Source organism: Hyperolius riggenbachi, chromosome 10 (genome assembly GCF_040937935.1).
Source record: "Hyperolius riggenbachi isolate aHypRig1 chromosome 10, aHypRig1.pri, whole genome shotgun sequence".
Lineage (NCBI taxonomy): Eukaryota > Metazoa > Chordata > Amphibia > Anura > Hyperoliidae > Hyperolius > Hyperolius riggenbachi.
The window spans coordinates 195,078,938-195,099,868 of record NC_090655.1 but is presented as its reverse complement, the minus strand read 5'-3'; the positions used below and the strand labels follow the sequence as shown (position 1 = coordinate 195,099,868).

Below are 20,931 nucleotides of genomic sequence, written 5' to 3'. Positions count from 1 at the left end.
ATCAATATCCTCCAGCGAAATCTCTAGATTGATTCACCAATTCCACCACCAGGAATAAACAGAGGGATCTTACCAGAGTGAGACAGACATAGATTATAGGGTCTAAACAGCATATATATATATATATATATATATATATATATATATATATATATATATATATATACATACATATATATATATATATATATATACAGTGGCTTGCAAAAGTATTCGGCCCCCTTGAAGTTTTCCACATTTGTCACATTACTGCCACAAACCTGCATCAATATTATTGGAATTCCACGTGAAAGACCAATACAAAGTGGTGTACACGTGAGAAGTGGAACGAAAATCATACATTATTCCAAACATTTTTTACAAATCAATAACTGCAAAGTGGGGTGTGCGTAATTATTCAGCCCCCTGAGTCAATACTTTGTAGAACCACCTTTTGCTGCAATTACAGCTGACAGTCTTTTAGGGTATGTCTCTACCAGCCTTGCACATCTAGAAACTGAAATCCTTGCCCATTCTTCTTTGCAAAACAGCTCCAGCTCAGTCAGATTAGATGGACAGCGTTTGTGATCAGCAGTTTTCAGATCTTGACACAGATTCTCGATTGGATTCAGATCTGGACTTTGACTGGGCCATTCTAACACATGGATATGTTTTGTTTTAAACCATTCCATTGTTGCCCTGGCTTTATGTTTAGGGTCGTTGTCCTGCTGGAAGGTTAACCTCCACCCCAGTCTCAAGTCTTTTGCAGACTCCAAGAGGTTTTCTTCCAAGATTGCCCTGTATTTGCCTCCATCCATCTTACTATCAACTCTGACCAGCTTCCCTGTCCCTGCTGAAGAGAAGCACCCCCAAAGCATGATGCTGCCACCACCATATTTGACAGTCGGTATGGTGTGTTAAGAGTGATGTGCAGTGTTAGTTTTCTGCCACACATAGCGTTTGGCATTTTGGCCACATGTTTGCTGTGTCACCCACATGGCTTGTGGCAAACTGCAAACGGAAATTCTTATGCTTTTCTGTTAACAATGGCTTTCTTCTTGCCACTCTTCCATAAAGGCCAACTTTGTGCAGTGCATGACTAATAGTTGTCCTATGGACAGATTCCCCCACCTGAGCTGTAGATCTCTGAAGCTCATCCAGAGTCACCATGGGCCTCTTGACTGCACTTCTGATCAGCGCTCTCCTTGTTCAGCCTGTGAGTTTAGGTGGACTGCCTTGTCTTGGTAGGTTTACAGTTGTGCCATACTCCTTCCATTTCTGAATGATCGCTTGAACAGTGCTCCGTGGGATGTTCATGGCTATAGAAATCTTTTTGTAGCCTAAGCCTGCTTGAAATTTCTCAATAACTTTATCCCTGACCTGTCTGGTGTGTTCTTTGGACTTCATGGTGTTGTTGCTCCCAAGATTCTCTTAGACAACCCCTGAGGCCGTCACAGAGCAGCTGTATTTGTACTGACATTAGATTACACACAGGTGCACTCTATTTAGTCATTACCACTCATCAGGTAATGTCTATGGGCAACTGACTGCACTCAGACCAAAGGGGGCCGAATAATTATGCACACCCCACTTTGCAGTTATTGATTTGTAAAAAATGTTTGGAATCATGTATGATTTTCGTTCCACTTCGCACGTGTACACCACTTTGTATTGGTCTTTCACGCGGAATTCCAATAAAATTGATTCATGTTTGTGACAGTAATGTGACAAAATGTGGAAAACTTCAAGGGGGCCGAATACTTTTGCAAGCCACTGTATATATCGCAAATCTTGATCTATGCAATAGAACCACCACACCTTCTGAAGAGTAGTTTTCCCAAAAGTGTTATTTTTGGAGGGTGGCAAGACACATAACATTAATATCGTACTTTTCTCCTGGCAGACTGAAAATGCTTCAGGTCTGCAGCCACTTAAGGCGCGCTCCACAGGTGACCACGATCATTAGGGAGCCTTGCCCAAAGACTCCTTACTGTTTTATGTACTGGCTTGAGCTTGGATTCAGACCCTGGTCTAAGGCCCAAACCCTTCATCAAATGTAACAGCCAGTACACTATCCAATTGACCCCACTGATCCAGTGAATCATAAAACAAACAACAGAGTCTAAGGACTCTATTCACAATTGACAGTTTGGTAAAATCTTTTTGGTCGGTAAAATACCTCATGCGATATTTTACACGTTTTTTTCCAAATTCACTAAAGTTTTCCGGCATGAGGCAGAAGTTCGGTAATTTACTGAACAAACATGCCTCAATTCACTAAGCCCTGCTTGGTAAGTGTCACTTACTACCGTGGAGCAGGTCAGCGGGCTGGCAGGGAGCTCTGTCTGTACCTTGGAGGTTTTCTGTGCAATGCAGCCTGTCATCCCTTTGGATGTGCTTCAGCCACCAGAGGAAGCTCTTCTGTATGAAGATTGAATACAGATTTACATATCTAAAGGGAAGGGATGCAGGAAAGCCCTCAGAATTGTCAACTTCCTCTGCTTTGTTACAGTGAAAGACCCACCCAATACCCCATCGCGTCAAATCAGAGTGAAGAAGCAGGCTGCGTGGCTCTACCTATTGGCTGCCTGGCTCCCTCATTGACACCCTCAAGCAAGAGGGTAAGACACAGAAAGACATTTCTGAACGAATAGGCTGTTCCCAGAGTGCTGTATCAAGGCACCTAAGTGGGAAGTCTGTGGGAAGGAAAAAGTGTGGCAGAAAACGCTGCACAACGATAAGAGGTGACCAGACCCTGAGGAAGATTGTGGAGAAGGACCAATTCCAGACCTTGGGGGACCTGCGGAAGCAGTGGACTGAGTCTGGAGTAGAAACATCCAGAGCCACCGTGTACAGGCGTGTGCAGGAAATGGGCTACAGGTGCCGCATTCCCCAGGTCAAGCCACTTTTGAACCAGAAACAGCGGCAGAAGCGCCTGACTTGGGCTACAGAGAAGCAGCACTGGACTGTTGCCCAGTGGTCCAAAGTACTTTTTTCGGATGAAAGCAACTTTTGCATATCATTCGGAAATCAAGGTGCGAGAGTCTGGAGGAAGACTGGGGAGAGGGAAATGCCAAAATGCCTGAAGTCCAGTGTCAAGTACAGCTCAGGCGCTTCTGCCGCTGTTTCTGGTTCAAAAGTGGCTTGACCTGGGGAATGCGGCACCTGTAGCCCATTTCCTGTACACGCCTGTACACGGTGGCTCTGGATGTTTCTACTCCAGACTCAGTCCACTGCTTCCACAGGTCCCCCAAGGTCTGGAATCGGTCCTTCTCCACAATCTTCCTCAGGGTCCGGGCACCTCTTCTCGTTGTGCAGCATTTTCTGCCACACTTTTTCCTTCCCACAGACTTCCCACTGAGGTGCCTTGATACAGCACTCTGGGAACAGCCTATTCGTTCAGAAATTTCTTTCTGTGTCTTACCCTCTTGCTTGATGGTGTCAATGATGGCCTTCTGGACAGCAGTCAGGTCGGCAGTCTTACCCATGATTGCGGTTTTGAGTAATGAACCAGGCTGGGAGTTTTTAAAAGCCTCAGGAATCTTTTGCAGGTGTTTAGAGTTAATTAGTTGATTCAGATGATTAGGTTAATAGCTCGTTTAGAGAACCTTTTCATGATATGCTAATTTTTTGAGATATGAATTTTGGGTTTTCATGAGCTGTATGCCAAAATCATCAATATTAAAACAATAAAAGGCTTTGAACTACTTTAGTTGTGTGTAATGAATCTAAAATATATGAAAGTCTTAAGTTTATCAGTACATTGCAGAAAATAATGAACTTTATCACAATATGCTAATTTTTTGAGAAGGACCTGTAATCTTAGGAAATGCTATTGTATAGCTTTAATTTTATTTCTCTAATCACACCTATATTGCTCTTGGAATGTTATAATACAAGGAATTCATATGGAATATTATAACAACAACCAAGTAAAGTGGATTTTAGATCTAGCCATTAATCTTTGGGGCTCTTTTTGTCTTTTTGGTATGATCAAAACATTCTTTTGGATTTTGGAGGAACATGCTTTTAACCTTGAATTGAATTACATATGCCTCCCAATGGTCCTTTTTGTTCAGAGGGACCTCTTTGGTAACTAAATTCCTCTGTCCCTCTTTCTTTCTCATGTGTCCCTCTTTCAGGACTGATGTGATGTGTAGATCTATGTAAACATATGTATCTTTCTACTTAAAAATTGTGTTCAATAGACTATAAACATTATTTTTAATCATTTAAATTGATACATTTCTTATTTTCAAATGTTAAAATGAAGGAGAACCAATGACGATAGAGAGGACCACTGTGGTCTAAATGATAAAACTGCTTTTTTGCTTCTAATTTTTTTCTATTGTCAGTGACTAAGGGTGTGGCATGGGCATGATTAGGGGTTTGGCAGGGGCGTGTCGTAAAGTGTCCCTCTTTCTTATCTCATAAAGTTGGGAGTTATGGCATTACATACTCTAGGTGCTTTTACTTAAATTTTGCACGGTCTGTTGAAGGCTTTAGCAACCTGATGCTTCCTTTTACATCACTTTTGTGATATAATTTTGGGTGAAGAATGTCTAATAAATAAAAAGGAAGCTAAAGAAATAAATACTCATCAGATTAAAACAACAGACGTAGTAAAGCACTTGCTTTTTGAATACCATTGATCTGGAATTTCTAGTGAGATTGCCTTCACTTTACTGGAAGCTAACTGTGCTTGTATATTGATCCCATAGACAGGGCTGTGGATTCGATACAAAAATCATCAGACTCCAACTCCGACTCCTCAGTTTATGAAACCACCGACTCCAATTCTGACTCCAACTCCGACTCCTCAGTTTATGAAACCTTTGACTCCAGGTACCCAAAATGGCTCCGACTCCTCGACTCCAACTCCTTAGTCTAATACTTACCAGGGCAGTGGCTTTAGTACAAAAATCATCTGTCTCCAACTCCTCAGTTTATGAAACCACCGACTCCGACTCCAATTCTGACTCCAGGTACCCAAAATTGCTCCAAATCCGACTCCTCAACTCTAACTCCACAGCCCTGCCCATAGATGTATGAGGATGTCCACATATTGTCATTTTATTATATAAGTTAGCTTAAAGGACTTACGAGGCCAGAAAAGAAATGTAGTTTTACTTACCTGGGGCTTCTTCCAGCCACTAGAAGTAATTTGGGTCCCTTGGCGCAGCTCCGGCCTTCTTTGGGGTCCCGCTGGCAGCCTTTTGCACATGGATGGACTAGTGCCTGCGCATGTACGCACCCATATCACCGGGAGAGTACTGCACCTGCACAGACAAATGTCTTCTAGGGGCTGGAAAAAGACCCAAAATAAGAAAAACACATTTTTTTCTGGCCTTGAGTCCTTTAAAATGTTATAAAAAAAAAAGTATTTTATGTAATGTTTGGATCTGCTTCATCCATGTCAGGTAATTTGTCTTTTCAGCAAATGTATTATTAATTTATTATCCCTTAGGTTCCCATCCTGGTTACTGTTAGTACTTAATTCTACTCAGTTTGTTTCTTACTCTGCTGTGCTGAACGCCAGTTGAAAGTTATGTCTTCTGTTCTTGGGGTCAAGACTGCTGTAATCAAATGCATCAGGAAAGTAGGTAGCTATAAGAGCACAGAACGCAAGGCCATTGCTCCAACTGCTGGAAAAATTCTGGACATCTACACCCTGACGAAAAAAAAAATAAACAGTATTGTGAGATGTTAAAAAGTTACAATGGAGTCATAAGTATAAAGTTCAGTTTGAAGTGCTGAAAATCGTACATTAACTTACATGCTATTCAAGAATCTCGTGTGCAGTTACGGATTAGATACTATTTATATATCAAGTGATTTGTGACAGATATTCAATGCCAAATGCCATAGTTTACTATAACAGCTTTGTGGACTTTGGCACCGATTGCATCCAAAGCATTCTTAACTTTGACAGGGATTTAAGCAAACTGCATGCAAATATAAGACCACTTTTAGGCCCGGTTCACATTAGCGGTGGCTATCCGGAATAGCCGTGCCGGAGCCGCACCGCATGCTGGCCGGACGAAACGGACGCACGGCATAGCAATGTAAGTCTATGCCAGGGTTCACATGTGTCCGTTTCGTCCGGACCGGAGCCGGACCGGATCCGGACTCCGGTGTCCGTTCCAACATGCGCTATTTTTTGGTCCGGCTCCTCCGGCAGCCGTATCCGGGGCGGAGCCGGACTGCACCATCCGGCCAATGGAAACCAATGAGAACCGGAGAGCGCACAACACACTGGCAAAAAATCCGGATGTTCTACCCCACTTCCTATGAGGATTGTTGCGGCGATATTGTATCGGGGACACATGGGCAACCATTTTGGAGTGGAGCAGCACGAGCTGGAGATGTTGGCAGCATGTTGGAGGTGGAGGTGAGTGCTAAACAGCGGAGGGCCTGATTCCACAGGTCCCCCTTCTGCTGACCTCCCAGACCCCAACATTTTTTTTTGTTTTTATACAGGTTGTTATCTCTTTAAGAATCCGGATCCGGACCGCAACCGTGTTCATACCGCACGGAAACCGTATGCAACCGGACCGGATCCGGACAGGAACCGTACGGTTCAGGTCCGATCCGGCTCCGGTGCGGTCCGGACATCCGGTGCGGTTTTTGCAAAACCGCAAGTGTGAACCGGGCCTTACAGTGCCATATACTACTGTATATTCTATACTGAATGCTAGGGTGAGAGACTAATGAACCTAACTGCACTGAAATAATATAAACAATGCTAAATGTGCCTCTTTTGTTTTGTTGTGTGAAAGGAGATTAATAAACGTGTATAATATGAATCCATTTTGTAAATAAACTAAACAAATAAAAGCCTTTAAAGTGGTCTAAAACAGTATTTCCTCTTTGTTCTAAAATATTATTTACAGCATAAAAACTACTACCACAAAAAAAGTAGCAAAAATGCATTCAAAGAGTTCAACACAGCACTTAGTTTTTCAATGGAAAGCTCCTCAAAGTACTCCCAAACCTACCTGTGTAAAAAAAAAAAAGTCCCGGATCATACCTCACCTACTCCATGTTCCACTCGCTGTCTTTTTTGTCCTATCAGCTCTAGCGTTCCGCCGCAGTGTCCTCTCATAAGCCCCGGCATTTTCACAGCAGTGCGCTAACCCGGAACTAGTGTTGGGCGAACATCTAGATGTTCGGGTTCGGGCCGAACAGGCCGAACATGGCCGCGATGTTCGGGTGTTCGACCCGAACTCCGAACATAATGGAAGTCAATGGGGACCCGAACTTTTGTGCTTTGTAAAGCCTCCTTACATGCTACATACCCCAAATTTACAGGGTATGTGCACCTTGGGAGTGGGTACAAGAGGAAAAAAAAATTAGCAAAAAGAGCTTATAGTTTTTGAGAAAATCGATTTTAAAGTTTCAAAGGGAAAACTGTCTTTTAAATGCGGGAAATGTCTGTTTTCTTTGCACAGGTAACATGCTTTTTGTCGGCATGCAGTCATAAATGTAATACATATAAGAGGTTCCAGGAAAAGGGACCGGTAACGCTAACCCAGCAGCAGCACACGTGATGGAACAGGAGGAGGGTGGCGCAGGAGGAGAAGGCCACGCTTTGAGACACAACAACCCAGGCCTTGCATGAGGACAAGAAGCGTGCGGATAGCAATTTGCATTTTGTCGCCATGCAGTCATAAATGTAATACAGATGAGAGGTTCAATAAACAGGGACCGGAAACGCTAACCCATCACAGATGTTCATTGTTCATGTTACTTGGTTGGGGTCCGGGAGTGTTGCATAGTCGTTTCCAATCCAGGATTGATTCATTTTAATTTGAGTCAGACGGTCTGCATTTTCTGTGGAGAGGCGGATACGCCGCCGATCTGTGACGATGCCTCCGGCAGCACTGAAACAGCGCAAGCCAGCACCTCTATTGCGTACATTGCCAGTTTGTGCCAGGTGTCTAGCTTCGATACCCAATAGTTGAAGGGTGCAGATGGATTGTTCAACACAGCTACGCCATCTGACATGTAGTCCTTGACCATCTTCTCCAGGCGATCGGTGTTGGAGGTGGATCTGCATGCTTGCTGTTCTGTGTGCTGCTGCGTGGTTGTCAGAAAATTTTCCCACTCCAAGGACACAGCCGATACCATTCCCTTTTGGGCACTAGCTGCGGCTTGTGTTGTTTGCTGCCCTCCTGGTCGTCCTGGGTTTGCGGAAGTCAGTCTGTCGGCGTACAACTGGCTAGAGGAGGGGGAGGATGTCAATCTCCTCTCTAAAGTCTCCACAAGGGCCTGCTGGTATTCTTCCATTTTGACCTGTCTGGCTCTTTCTTCAAGCAGTTTTGGAACATTGTGTTTGTACCGTGGATCCAGAAGGGTATAAACCCAGTAATTGGTGTTGTCCAGAATGTGCACAATGCGTGGGTCGCGTTCAATGCAGTCCTAGGCCGAAGAGGTCATAGCCTAGGGTCACAAAACCTGTTTATTTGGGCAATTTCAATGGTGGCGAGTCTGACGTACATAAATCGCAGCAATGGCCGTTAGCAACGTCTGAATCTCACGAAATGTCTCATGCAGGTAGAAGACATATTGTTAGACTTGGGCTCCAAAGATGGGCTCCCTACATCTCTGCAAACCAGAGTTACAGGGCTCCAAATTTGGTAAAATCCCCCATAGGCTTTCATTGGGCCTCCTATTTACAGTTCCAAAATCTCACATCTTTTCAAAGGGGAATTACTCAGCAGTGGCAAATTTTCTAGCATTGTAGGGACCCTTAGGGGGAACATGACTGGTGAGTTTCGGGCCCCTAGGCCAAAGAAGTCATAGCCTAGGGTCACAAAAACCTGTTTATTTGGGCTATTTCAATGGTAGTGATGGTGACGTACATAAATCGCAGCAATGGCCGTTAGCAAAGTCTGAATCTCACGAAATGTCTCATGCAGGTAGAAGACATATTGTTAGACTTGGATTCCAAAGATGGGGTCCCTACATCTCTGCAAACCAGAGTTACAGGGGTCCAAAATTGGTAAAATCCCCCATAGGATTTCATTGCCTCCCTATTTCACTTTCCAAAATCTCACATCTTTTCAAAGGGCAATGGCTCAGCAGTACCAAATTTTCTAGCATTGTAGGGACCCTTAGGGGGAACATGACTGGTGAGTTTCGGGCCCCTAGGCTGAAGAGGTCATAGCCTAGGGTCACAAAAACCTGTTTATTTGGGCAATTTCAATGGTAGTGATGGTGGCGTACATAAATCTCAGCCATGGCCGTTAGCAACGTCTGAATCTCACGAAATGTCTCATGCAGGTAGAAGACATATTGTTAGACTTGGATTCCAAAGATGGGTTCCCTACATCTCTGCAAACCAGAGTTACAGGGCTCCAAATTTGGTAAAATCCCCCATAGGCTTTCATTGGGCCTCCTATTTACAGTTCCAAAATCTCACATCTTTTCAAAGGGCAATTACTCAGCAGTTGTGTTTTTTTTTGGGGGGGCCCTGTGATCTGGGGACTGCCATGGTGTGATATAACAGGGCCTGACAGACCCCGGTTCGCAGTGGGAGCCCCTTTGCTTTATAAATGGGATTGCTATTTAATCAGTCTTGAAGTGGTGAGTGTGGGATTGCTGGCTACGGGTGGGATATACACACTTGTGAGCCTTAGGCGATTTAATAGTCAGGTTCACGGTGTGTGTGCTCCTTACCCTGGACTGGCATGAAAATCCCCTTAAAAATTAAATGTGATATTTTGGTTTAAGTAGCATGCATCCACTGGGTCCTTAACTCCAGTGATAGCAAATGAGCCTTGTATGTTGTGCAGGCTGTGTGATATGTGAGGTGATTCATCACTACCCTTTATGGTGTAGCTCCATTGAGAAATTGCCTTCAGACAAGCCAGAATGAAGAATGATAGGTTGGCTCAAGATAGGCATCAGTTGTTACCAGGTAGATTAGGTCTATTTTTCTAATTGGCTTAACACAGAGCACGTGACTATATATTGAATGGAGCAGTAACCAACCCTGACCAGCGTTTGAAAAAGCTTGGAGACGGCCAAGCGAAACTAGTCACGTGACACGGCCGTCACGATCAGCTGACCGGAACGCCGGCATTGGCGTATCTCGACACACCACCTCGAGTGACTGCAGTGGGGCGCCCCGGCTTTGAGGAGTGTGGGACGGCGGAAATTGGATGTGCAAATACATAAGGACAAACGAGGCAGACGGCGACTGTCCTGAAGCGGTGGTGAGAGCCCGCTGGGCAATATCCTGCGCTGTATGTCCGCTTTTGCATGGCATGAATAATGTGGCTATGGACTGTATAGTGGCTTGAAGTTGTGGTGGTTGATACCACCTGCATTAGCTGTGCTATTGCCTGGCTTCCAGGACTTTGATTTCATGGTGGATCTCAGTACATAAGATACATGCAGGCATCATTGAAGTTATGTGATTGGTTGAATCTGAAACCTCAATAAGTCTCCTAGCTGGATGCTGGTGAAAGACTGCTGCATTATCTGTATTTGTATATGCAGGAGACGAACATTAATCAAACCAACTCCCAACCTCATAAGCTGCTGCTACAAGTTCTCCAACTTTTCGTCCATTTTTTATCTTTTTTGCCTGTCTCTCCTACACAAGCGGGTGACTTTTTACCAACAGTGATAGAAGTGTGCTCCTTGTAGCCACTGATCAGCACCTAGTAGTATTTAAGAACTCTGATCTGAAGTCCTATGTGTTATGGGAAAAATAGCTCAGTTCTGTGATATCTGATGAGTGCTGTGTTTGTGAGTGTGTGAAGTCAGCTGACCAGTAGAAACACGGCCGTGTTTTTAAGGGGGGATAAGGGTACATTTATGGGGGTTGTTTAAGATTTTCAATAAATTTTGATACTGTTTTGAAGACACTCTCTGCAAGTCTTTTTTGCAATTACTCAGCAGTGGCAAATTTTCTAGCATTGTAGGGACCCTTAGGGGGAACATGACTGGTGAGTTTCGGGCCCCTAGGCCAAAGAGGTCATAGCCTAGGGTCACAAAAACCTGTTTATTTGGGCTATTTCAATGGTAGTGATGGTGACGTACATAAATCGCAGCAATGGCCGTTAGCAAAGTTTGAATCTCACAAAATGTCTCATGCAGGTAGAAGACATATTGTTAGACTTGGATTCCAAAGATGGGGTCCCTACATCTCTGCAAACCAGAGTTACAGGGGTCCAAAATTGGTAAAATCCCCCATAGGATTTCATTGCCTCCCTATTTCACTTTCCAAAATCTCACATCTTTTCAAAGGGCAATGGCTCAGCAGTACCAAATTTTCTAGCATTGTAGGGACCCTTAGGGGGAACATGACTGGTGAGTTTCGGGCCCCTAGGCCGAAGAGGTCATAGCCTAGGGTCACAAAAACCTGTTTATTTGGGCTATTTCAATGGTAGTGATGGTGGCGTACATAAATCTCAGCCATGGCCGTTAGCAACGTCTGAATCTCACGAAATGTCTCATGCTGGTAGAAGACATATTGTTAGACTTGGATTCCAAAGATGGGGTCCCTACATCTCTGCAAACCAGAGTTACAAGGGTCCAAAATTGGTAAAATCCCCCATAGGATTTCATTGCCTCCCTATTTCACTTTCCAAAATCTCACATCTTTTCAAAGGGCAATGGCTCAGCAGTACCAAATTTTTTAGCATTGTAGGGACCCTTAGGGGGAACATGACTGGTGAGTTTCTGGCCCCTAGGCCAAAGAGGTCATAGCCTAGGGTCACAAAAACCTGTTTATTTGGGCTATTTCAATGGTAGTGATGGTGGCGTACATAAATCTCAGCCATGGCCGTTAGCAACGTCTGAATCTCACGAAATGTCTCATGCAGGTAGAAGACATATTGTTAGACTTGGATTCCTAAGATGGGGTCCCTACATCTCTGCAAACCAGAGTTACAGGGGTCCAAAATTGGTAAAATCCCCCATAGGCTTTCATTGGGCCTCCTATTTACCGTTCCAAAATCTTACACCATTTCAAAGGGCAATGGCTCAGCAGTGGCAAAACTCACCAGTCATGATCCCCCTAAGGGTCCCTACAATGCTAGAAAATTTGGTACTGCTGAGCCATTGCCCTTTGAAAAGATGTGAGATTTTGGAAAGTGAAATAGGGAGGCAATGAAATCCTATGGGGGATTTTACCAATTTTGGACCCCTGTAACTCTGGTTTGCAGAGATGTAGGGACCCCATCTTTGGAATCCAAGTCTAACAATATGTCTTCTACCTGCATGAGACATTTCGTGAGATTCAGACTTTGCTAACGGCCATTGCTGCGATTTATGTACGTCACCATCACTACCATTGAAATAGCCCAAATAAACAGGTTTTTGTGACCCTAGGCTATGACCTCTTTGGCCTAGGGGCCCGAAACTCACCAGTCATGTTCCCCCTAAGGGTCCCTACAATGCTAGAAAATTTGCCACTGCTGAGTAATTCCCCTTTGAAAAGATGTGAGATTTTGGAACTGTAAATAGGAGGCCCAATGAAAGCCTATGGGGGATTTTACCAAATTTGGAGCCCTGTAACTCTGGTTTGCAGAGATGTAGGGAGCCCATCTTTGGAGCCCAAGTCTAACAATATGTCTTCTACCTGCATGAGACATTTCGTGAGATTCAGACGTTGCTAACGGCCATTGCTGCGATTTATGTACGTCAGACTCGCCACCATTGAAATTGCCCAAATAAACAGGTTTTGTGACCCTAGGCTATGACCTCTTCGGCCTAGGACTGCATTGAACGCGACCCACGCATTGTGCGCATTCTGGACAACACCAATTACTGGGTTTATACCCTTCTGGATCCACGGTACAAACACAATGTTCCAAAACTGCTTGAAGAAAGAGCCAGACAGGTCAAAATGGAAGAATACCAGCAGGCCCTTGTGGAGACTTTAGAGAGGAGATTGACATCCTCCCCCTCCTCTAGCCAGTTGTACGCCGACAGACTGACTTCCGCAAACCCAGGACGACCAGGAGGGCAGCAAACAACACAAGCCGCAGCTAGTGCCCAAAAGGGAATGGTATCGGCAGTGTCCTTGGAGTGGGAAAATTTTCTGACACCCATGCAGCAGCACACAGAACAGCAAGCGTGCAGATCCACCTCCAACACCGATCGCCTGGAGAAGATGGTCAAGGACTACATGTCAGATGGCGTAGCTGTGTTGAACAATCCATCTGCACCCTTCAACTATTGGGTATCGAAGCTAGACACCTGGCGCAAACTGGCAATGTACGCAATAGAGGTGCTGGCTTGCCCGGCAGCCAGCGTTATGTCGGAACGCTGTTTCAGTGCTGCCGGAGGCATCGTCACAGATCGGCGACGTATCCGCCTCTCCACAGAAAATGCAGACTGTCTGACTCAAATTAAAATGAATCAATCCTGGATTGGAAACGACTACGCAACACTCCCGGACCCCAACCAAGTAACATGAACAATGAACATTTGTGATGGGTTAGCGTTTCCTGTCCCTGTTTATTGAACCTCTCATCTGTATTACATTTATGACTGCATGGCGACAAAATGCAAATTGCTATCCGCACGCTTCTTGTCCTCATGCAAGGCCTGGGTTGTTGTGTCTCAAAGCGTGGCCTTCTCCTCCTGCGCCACCCTCCTCCTGTTCCATCACGTGTGCTGCTGCTGGGTTAGCGTTACCGGTCCCTTTTCCTGGAACCTCTTATATGTATTACATTTAGGACTGCATGCCGACAAAAAGCATGTTACCTGTGCAAAGAAAACAGACATTTCCCGCATTTAAAAGACAGTTTTCCCTTTGAAACTTTAAAATCGATTTTCTCAAAAACTATAAGCTCTTTTTGCAAAAATTTTTTTCCACTTTTACCCACTCCCAAGGTGCACATACCCTGTAAATTTGGGTTATGTAGCATATAAGGAGGCTTTACAAAGCACGAAAGTTCGGGTCCCCATTGACTTCCATTATGTTCGGAGTTCGGCCATGTTCGGCCCGAACCCGAACATCTAGATGTTCGCCCAACACTACACGTGACCCGTTCGGCCAATCACAGCGCTAGCCGAACGTTCGGGTAACGTTCGGCCATGCGCTCTTAGTTCGGCCATATGGCCGAACAGTTTGGCCGAACACCATCAGGTGTTCGGCCGAACCCGAACATCACCCGAACAGGGTGATGTTCTGCAGAACCCGAACAGTGGCGAACACTGTTCGCCCAACACTACCCGGAACTACTTCTGTGTCCATACTTCCAGGTCAGCACCATCGCTATGAAGATTTCAAGGCTTACAAGTGGACACTGCCATGGAAAGGAAGAGTTGACAGGAAGAAAAAGGATAACTGCCACTTCCTCCCTGCTCATATTCGACGTTCAGTACCAGTGGAAGACTTCGACTGAGTTCTGCAGAGACCCCTGGGGGCGCTGGAACATGAGAATGGTGGTGTGACATATGTTACAGCACTGCAAACAAAATGTTTACAAATCACCCCTTGCAGCTCAGGGGTACTTTAAGCTTTTGGCCACATCTGAAGAGGTGATAACATTATGTTTTGTTTACATTCGTTTGTTTTCTACAATTAGTATCCAACCAGCAGAGTGCTGACACTGACCTGCTCAGATTGTAGAACCAGACAGAGCTGAGAAGGGATCACTGGATACATTATAATATATAAATATAACAGCTATGCAGTAAAATGCAATGGCAGCTTTCAGAGCAGATAAACTGTACTTTGGGAATTTGTAATTTGTAGACCGACAATATTACTTGTGCACAAAAGCAAATATGATAACTTTATGGGTAATAAAAAGTATGAAAACACATTTTTTTTTTTGTAGAGTTTTAGCCCACTTCAAAGCTCAGCTCCAGGCTTACAAGTTAGTATTCAGAATTCCCATATTTTACCTCTATGCTGCTGTAGCTAAAAATACTGCTTAAAAAATGACCTGCAGCCAAATTGCTGAATGAATTGACAACAGGCTCTTTAGACAGAATTTCTGCTGCTTAGCCCTGCCTTATCACGCTGTGCAGATGCATACATTCAATAATGGGAAATGCAGCAGATGAAGGAGAACCACGCTGCAAAAAAGTAGTGTAGCAAGACCCCTACCCCAGTGTCTCAAGGGTATTCCAATTTCCACATCGGAATTTTGCCATTCCAATAAAACCACAAAAATTGGAAATTGCTTTGTTCAGAGTGACTGGTTTCCAGAGCAGTTTTTAGGCTAAATTGTTCCCGGGCGAGGGTGTAAAAATTGTGAGAATGTTAATTATGATGTGGTACTTAGCCCCCCGTTGTAGGTAGCCTGGTATAGGTCTTCCAGTATAGTTCAGCCAGGTATAGGTTCCCCAGTATAGGTTAGCCAGGTATAGGTGCCCCAGTATAGCTTAGCTAGGAATACGTGCCCCAGTATAGGTTAGCTAGGTATAGGTGCCTCAGTATAGTTAGCCAGGTATAGGTGCCCCACTATAGGTTAGCCAGGTATAGGCGCCCCAGTAATAGGTAGCCAGGTATAGGTGCGCCAGTATAGGTTAGCTAGGTATAGGTGTCCCAGTATAGGTTAGCCAAATATAAGTGCCCCAGCATGTGAAAAACTGTTCATTCTGCCACTATTGTGTGGCCTCCAGGGACCAGGGATTTCCCAGCGGCCATCTTGTTGATGTCACTATTTGCCAAAAATGCATATTTGAGAAGCCAGTTTTCGTATTCCATTCCCAGTCTCTGCAAAACAGATGGCCTGTCTATGGGTATCCAGCGCCGGGAGTTCTTTGGTATCGGCGGTGGTGCGGCTTCCTGGAGGATACTGGTGTTCAATCACTTCTGAGGCTACTGGTGTGGGATTATCAAAAGGTAAGTATTAATAGTTAATTTAGAACAATAAAGGACTTTATTTGTCTTTGGGTTTTTCGTTTCTTTTTTTTTAATTTTTTGTGGAAAGGAGTAAGGGATACATCATTACCCCTATACTCATTTCCCCTTGGAAAGGGGTATCACAAGGGGACCCCCATATTCCACCATAACGCATCGACGCCACCACCTCCTCCTGGGCACCGGAGCTGGGGAAGAGGCCCATGTGTATGGATTGGACAAGGGTTCTGGAGGAAAGGAGAAGGCATGGCAGCTGGCCCCGCTGGTTATGGCTGTCATCATGGACACCTATGGCAGCATCCAAGCATGTATTTTGAATGTGTGCCTAGGACCATAGTAAGGGCTGAGGAAGGGACCTGTGATCAAGCACTTTAATACATTAGGCATTAGCTAATCAAGACGCTGGTACACTTAATTTCTACACAGGACTAAAAAAAAGTTCATACCTAGAGTTAAAGTGTAACTGTCGGGCATAAAATCAAAAATCAATTCTTTATTTTTATCTGGTAAACAAGTAATAGGGATGCTAATCAGGCAATCCAAAAGTTAAAATCTGTATTACTTTTGTTTATAAATGATCATTCCTCAGTTTACCTGACTCTTATTTGGTACGTTGCCGCAAAAATGAAGTTGCAGGGCATGCTGGGTTGTCCATTTTTGCTTCTGTACATTAGTTAAGTCTGAGGGGAAATAAAGAAGCAACAAAAGACAACCCAGCATGCCCTTTAACTTCCTTTGTGCGGCAACGTTCCAAATAAGAGTGAGGTAAACTGGGGAATGATCATTTATAAACAAGAAAAACAATAGTGATTTTAACTTTTGGATTGCCTGGTTAGCATTTTTATTACTTGTTTACCAGATAAAAATAAAGAATTGATTTTTGATTTTATGCCCGACAGTTACACTTTAAGCTTTAACTACTCATCAACTTACTATAGTATATTCATATGCCTGAAGACCTCCCTATAGTCTTTGTGATGTGAATATTTGTCTAAGGCTTCTAATCCCCACATGGGCTTAGTGTCAAGCAGAAAAGTTTATTGCCAAAGGCACTACAGGCCTTCACCTGGAGCGCAATGGCTGCCACAGGCACCGCTGGAGCCTGTAGTTTACACTGTGACACTCATCCTTTGCCTGCCACTGCGCTCGAGCCGTGTACCCAATCTGTCCTCCTAACATGAATTTTAAGTTGCTGCCATCCTCTACCTATAACACCCCCCCCCCCCCCCCTCTGCTGCTCGCAGGGCCTATAGTAACAAAGTAAATTTGACTTGCCCCACCTCTAAGACTCAGTAGGGACAATAAAAATGAATGCCGGCCCTGCTTCTCCACCTTTAACTCTGCCCCTTCCCTCGCTGAGCTGAGGACCACTGGACAAGAGTAGCTTTGTAGCATCAAATATTAAATATGTGTGGATAATGGCATAGTCCCCTTTCAGCCTTATTTACAATTAAAAATCCAGGAGGGTGAGCTAGGGCTTTAAATTAGTGGGGTAGTGAGGGTCTAAACTACCAGATTATACCAGCAAGAATTTCTGCAGGTAAAATGCTTCTGAAGAAGCTGAGTCTCCTAGTCAGTTGGATTCTTACTTTGAAATAATGTAGCATATGTATTTATGTTAATGCAGTGGGTACATTTAAAAAAAAAAACAGATGATGAAGACAACACCTTTTGATGTTTCTCAATGAAATACAAAACAAGTTTCTTGCCAGTTATACCTCGCAGCCTCGTGTCTTTGCTCGACACCACTCTAGAAGCATATTCTTAGCAGAATTGGCACCATAGCTTGTTGATCTTTGAACACGGTTGGCGGATGTTGCAACCCTGCAAAAGAAATCGAAATGATTTATATGTATATAAGAGTGCAAGATTTTTGAGCACTCGTCTAGTTGAGTAGACCTATGGCTTCTTCCTGCTATTTTGAAAGAAATAGGGGACACAGAAGGAAACATTATCCACCCCACCAACCAAATTAGGTTTAGTAAAGTTTTGTGAGCCGAAACGGTAGCTGAAGTGAGCGGTGTACCCAAAGGGGCACGGCCCTAGTGTGCAATTTTAGCATTAGTGTTTCCCCCTTGGTTGCCTATTTCTTCTAAATTAGTGGAATCAACCAATTTGCTGCCAGCAGAATGCTGGCATTAGGAGGTTTCCCGTTCCCCTCAACTAGACTAGCAGTGACTTTATAGTGTTTTGCATTATACAGTATGTGTCAGTAGTGAATACTGAGTTCTAAAAGATCAGGGCTTTTCAACCTTTTCACTAATTGTACCACTTTTTTCGCTTGAAAACTTTCAAGTACCACCAGTGTGCCTGCACAGTAGATTGTATGCAATCGGGCTTGGCTGTTTCTGCTAGAGCCTGAATGGAGAACAGCTACTGCGCATGCTCACACACCGATGAGGAGAACTATGGGGCTCCCAGCACTGGATCCCATCTACTGAGGAGGAAAGAGGAAACCTCTTTAGGATACAAAGGCCTCCCCTTCCCTGAGGTAAGTACCCCCGGGGCACTGTTTCTTACAAGGTACACTTTAAGAAAAAAAGGCATTTGGGAGGGGAAAAGTAGGAGGCATTGGTGGGGAAAAAAACTACAGTTAGATTGCTAGCCTACAGATTGTCAGTATTGGCAATCTAGAGGTAGATTGCCAATATAGATAGCCATTATTATTATTATTATTTAGTATTTATATAGCGCCGACATATTACACAGCGCTGTACAGTGTATATATATATATATATATCTTGTCACTAACTGTCCCTCAAAGGAGCTCACAATCTAATCCCTACCATTGCCATATGTCTATATTATGTAGTGTAAGTACTGTAGTCTAGGGCCAATTTTTTAGGGGGAGCCAATTAACGTATCCGTATGTTTTTGGAATGTGGGAGGAAACCGAAGTGCCCGGAGGAAACCCACGCAGACACGGAGAGAACATACAAACTCTTTGCAGATAGTGCCTTGGCTGGGATTCGAACCAGGGAGCCAGCGTTGCAAGGCGAGAGCGCTAACCACTACGCCACCGTGCTACCCATACAAGTTCCCCTCCCCCACCCGCCACACGCTTAATTATAGGTAGCCTGGCCCCACCACCTTAGAGCTAAGAGCTGGCAGTGACTTACCACAAAGTTTGCCTCCCCCCTTGCTCACTCCTTGCTGTGCTGCCCTGCAGAATAGTTCACACCTCAGATCATTGGTAAGCCAGCCGCAGAGAAGAGACAGCCAGGCAAGCAGTGCATGGTGACGGCGTGCATACTTCAAATGAGCAGTGATGTCACTTTCTGTATCTGCGCCATCACTGTGCACCTTTGGCCTGGCTGTCTCCTCCACACTGATCTGAGGTCTGAAGTATGCTGCAGAGAAGCACAGTAAGGAGCGAGGGAGGGGGAGCCAAACTTTATGGAGGCAGGACAGGACCAGGACAAGTGACAGGGGGACAAAAAAGTGGCAGGCAAACCTGGTGTGTACCACCTGGCCAACAGCCAAATACCACCGGTGGCAAGCGTACCACAGATGCAAAGCCCTGGTCTAGTGAGATTAGCCTGTCTAATTAGGCCTTATCAACAAGTAAACAGCAAGTGTAAATTAGGGCTGTCAGGTGTGCCACTCTATGGCCTAGTGCACACCAAAAACCGCTAGCAGATCCGCAAAATGCTAGCAGATTTTGAAACGCTTTTTCTTATTTTTCTGCAGCGTTTCAGCTAGCGTTTTGCGGTTTTGTGTAGCGTTTTTGGTGTAGTAGATTTCATGTATTGTCACAGTAAAGCTGTTACTGAACAGCTACTGTAACAAAAACGCCTGGCAAACCGCTCTGAAGTGCCGTTTTTCAGAGCGGTTTGCGTTTTTCCTATACTTAACATTGAGGCCTCCCGCTCTGGTGTGCACCAGCCCATTGAAATACATTACCCTAGCAGATCCGCACCCGCAAGCGGATCGCAAACTGCAGCCGAACCGCTCTGGTGTGCACTAGGCCTATGTCATAGTTTGGGCTAATATGTAAACACAGGAGGTTAACCCTTTTGTGTTCCTAGGACACCAGAAAGTAAACACTGCAGGGTTTTTGTAAGATTTCTGTAAGTTGTAACAGAGAAATGTTTTTTTTTAAGTTATGATGCTGTTGCTTATCTCTGAGAGGAAGCTCTCAGTTTAGGTCAGCTTCAAAAGCTGACAGAACCAAAAGGTTTTGGACTAGTCCATCTCCTCCCGATGGAGTCTCAGGGTTTCCCTTTGTTTTCAAAAGCATTTGCTGAACGGCCATTATTAAGTCTGACTGCCAAAATAGTGTGCAAGCGAGTAGGGACGCTGGCTGGTGCTATTTTGGCAGTTAGACTTAGCAACTGCCATTTAGGAAATTATTTTAAAAAACAAAGAAAACCCTTTGAGGAACTCGACTAGTTAGTTCTGAAAGATTTTAACTGCTTACTTTTTCACTATAGTGGTCCATTAAAATGGTAATTTGATATCAACTGTGAGGCCCGGTTCACATTAGCGGCTGCTATCCGGAATCGCCGTGCCGGAGCCGTGCCGGAGCCGGACCGCATGCGGACCGGACGAAACGGACGCACGGCATAGCAATGAAAGTCTATGCGACCGTTCACATGCGTCCGTTTCGTCCGGACCGGAGCCGGACCGGATCCGGACTCCGGCGTCCGTTCCAACATGCGCTATTTTTTGGTCCGGCTGGTCCGGCTGACGTATCCGGACCGGAGCCGGAATGTTGCATCCGGCCAATGGAAACCAATGAGAACCGGAGAGCGCACAACACACTGGCTATAAAAACCGGATGTTGTACCACACTTCCTATGCTGACTCTATGGTATGGTGGCCATTTTGGATGGGGACCACATGGCACCAGCGTTCACAGAGTGGAGCAGCAGTGACTTCATGCTGGAGCTCTTTGGCAGCAATATGGAGCAGGATCTGTCTGATAGCGAGGGGGTGAGGCCCTACACATCAGAAGACCTCATCCTACAGGTGCAGCAGGTACCAGCCCTGTGGGACAAGGGGGATGCGGACCACAGCAACATCAAAAAATGCAGAGGCCTGTGGAAAAAAATTGCCAAGCTGTATGTGGAGGACTTTGAGAACTTGAGCAAGAGACAGCAAGGCACAGAGGG

General features: G+C 44.8%; 1 protein-coding gene across 1 annotated transcript in view; it reads right to left on the bottom strand.

Moving 5' to 3' along the window:
• Positions 1–17,643, bottom strand: part of SMTNL1 (smoothelin like 1) — a 45,284-nt gene extending 27,641 nt beyond the window's left edge. Inside the window, exons 1-2 of the mRNA XM_068258202.1 lie at positions 17,536–17,643; positions 5,499–5,650 (exon numbers count right to left, since the gene is read on the bottom strand). Coding sequence (XP_068114303.1) covers positions 5,499–5,650; positions 17,536–17,577 — 194 coding nt within the window. The 5' untranslated portion in view covers positions 17,578–17,643. The remainder of the gene's footprint in view (positions 1–5,498; positions 5,651–17,535) is intronic.
• Between the last annotated feature and the right edge of the window lie 3,288 nt (positions 17,644–20,931).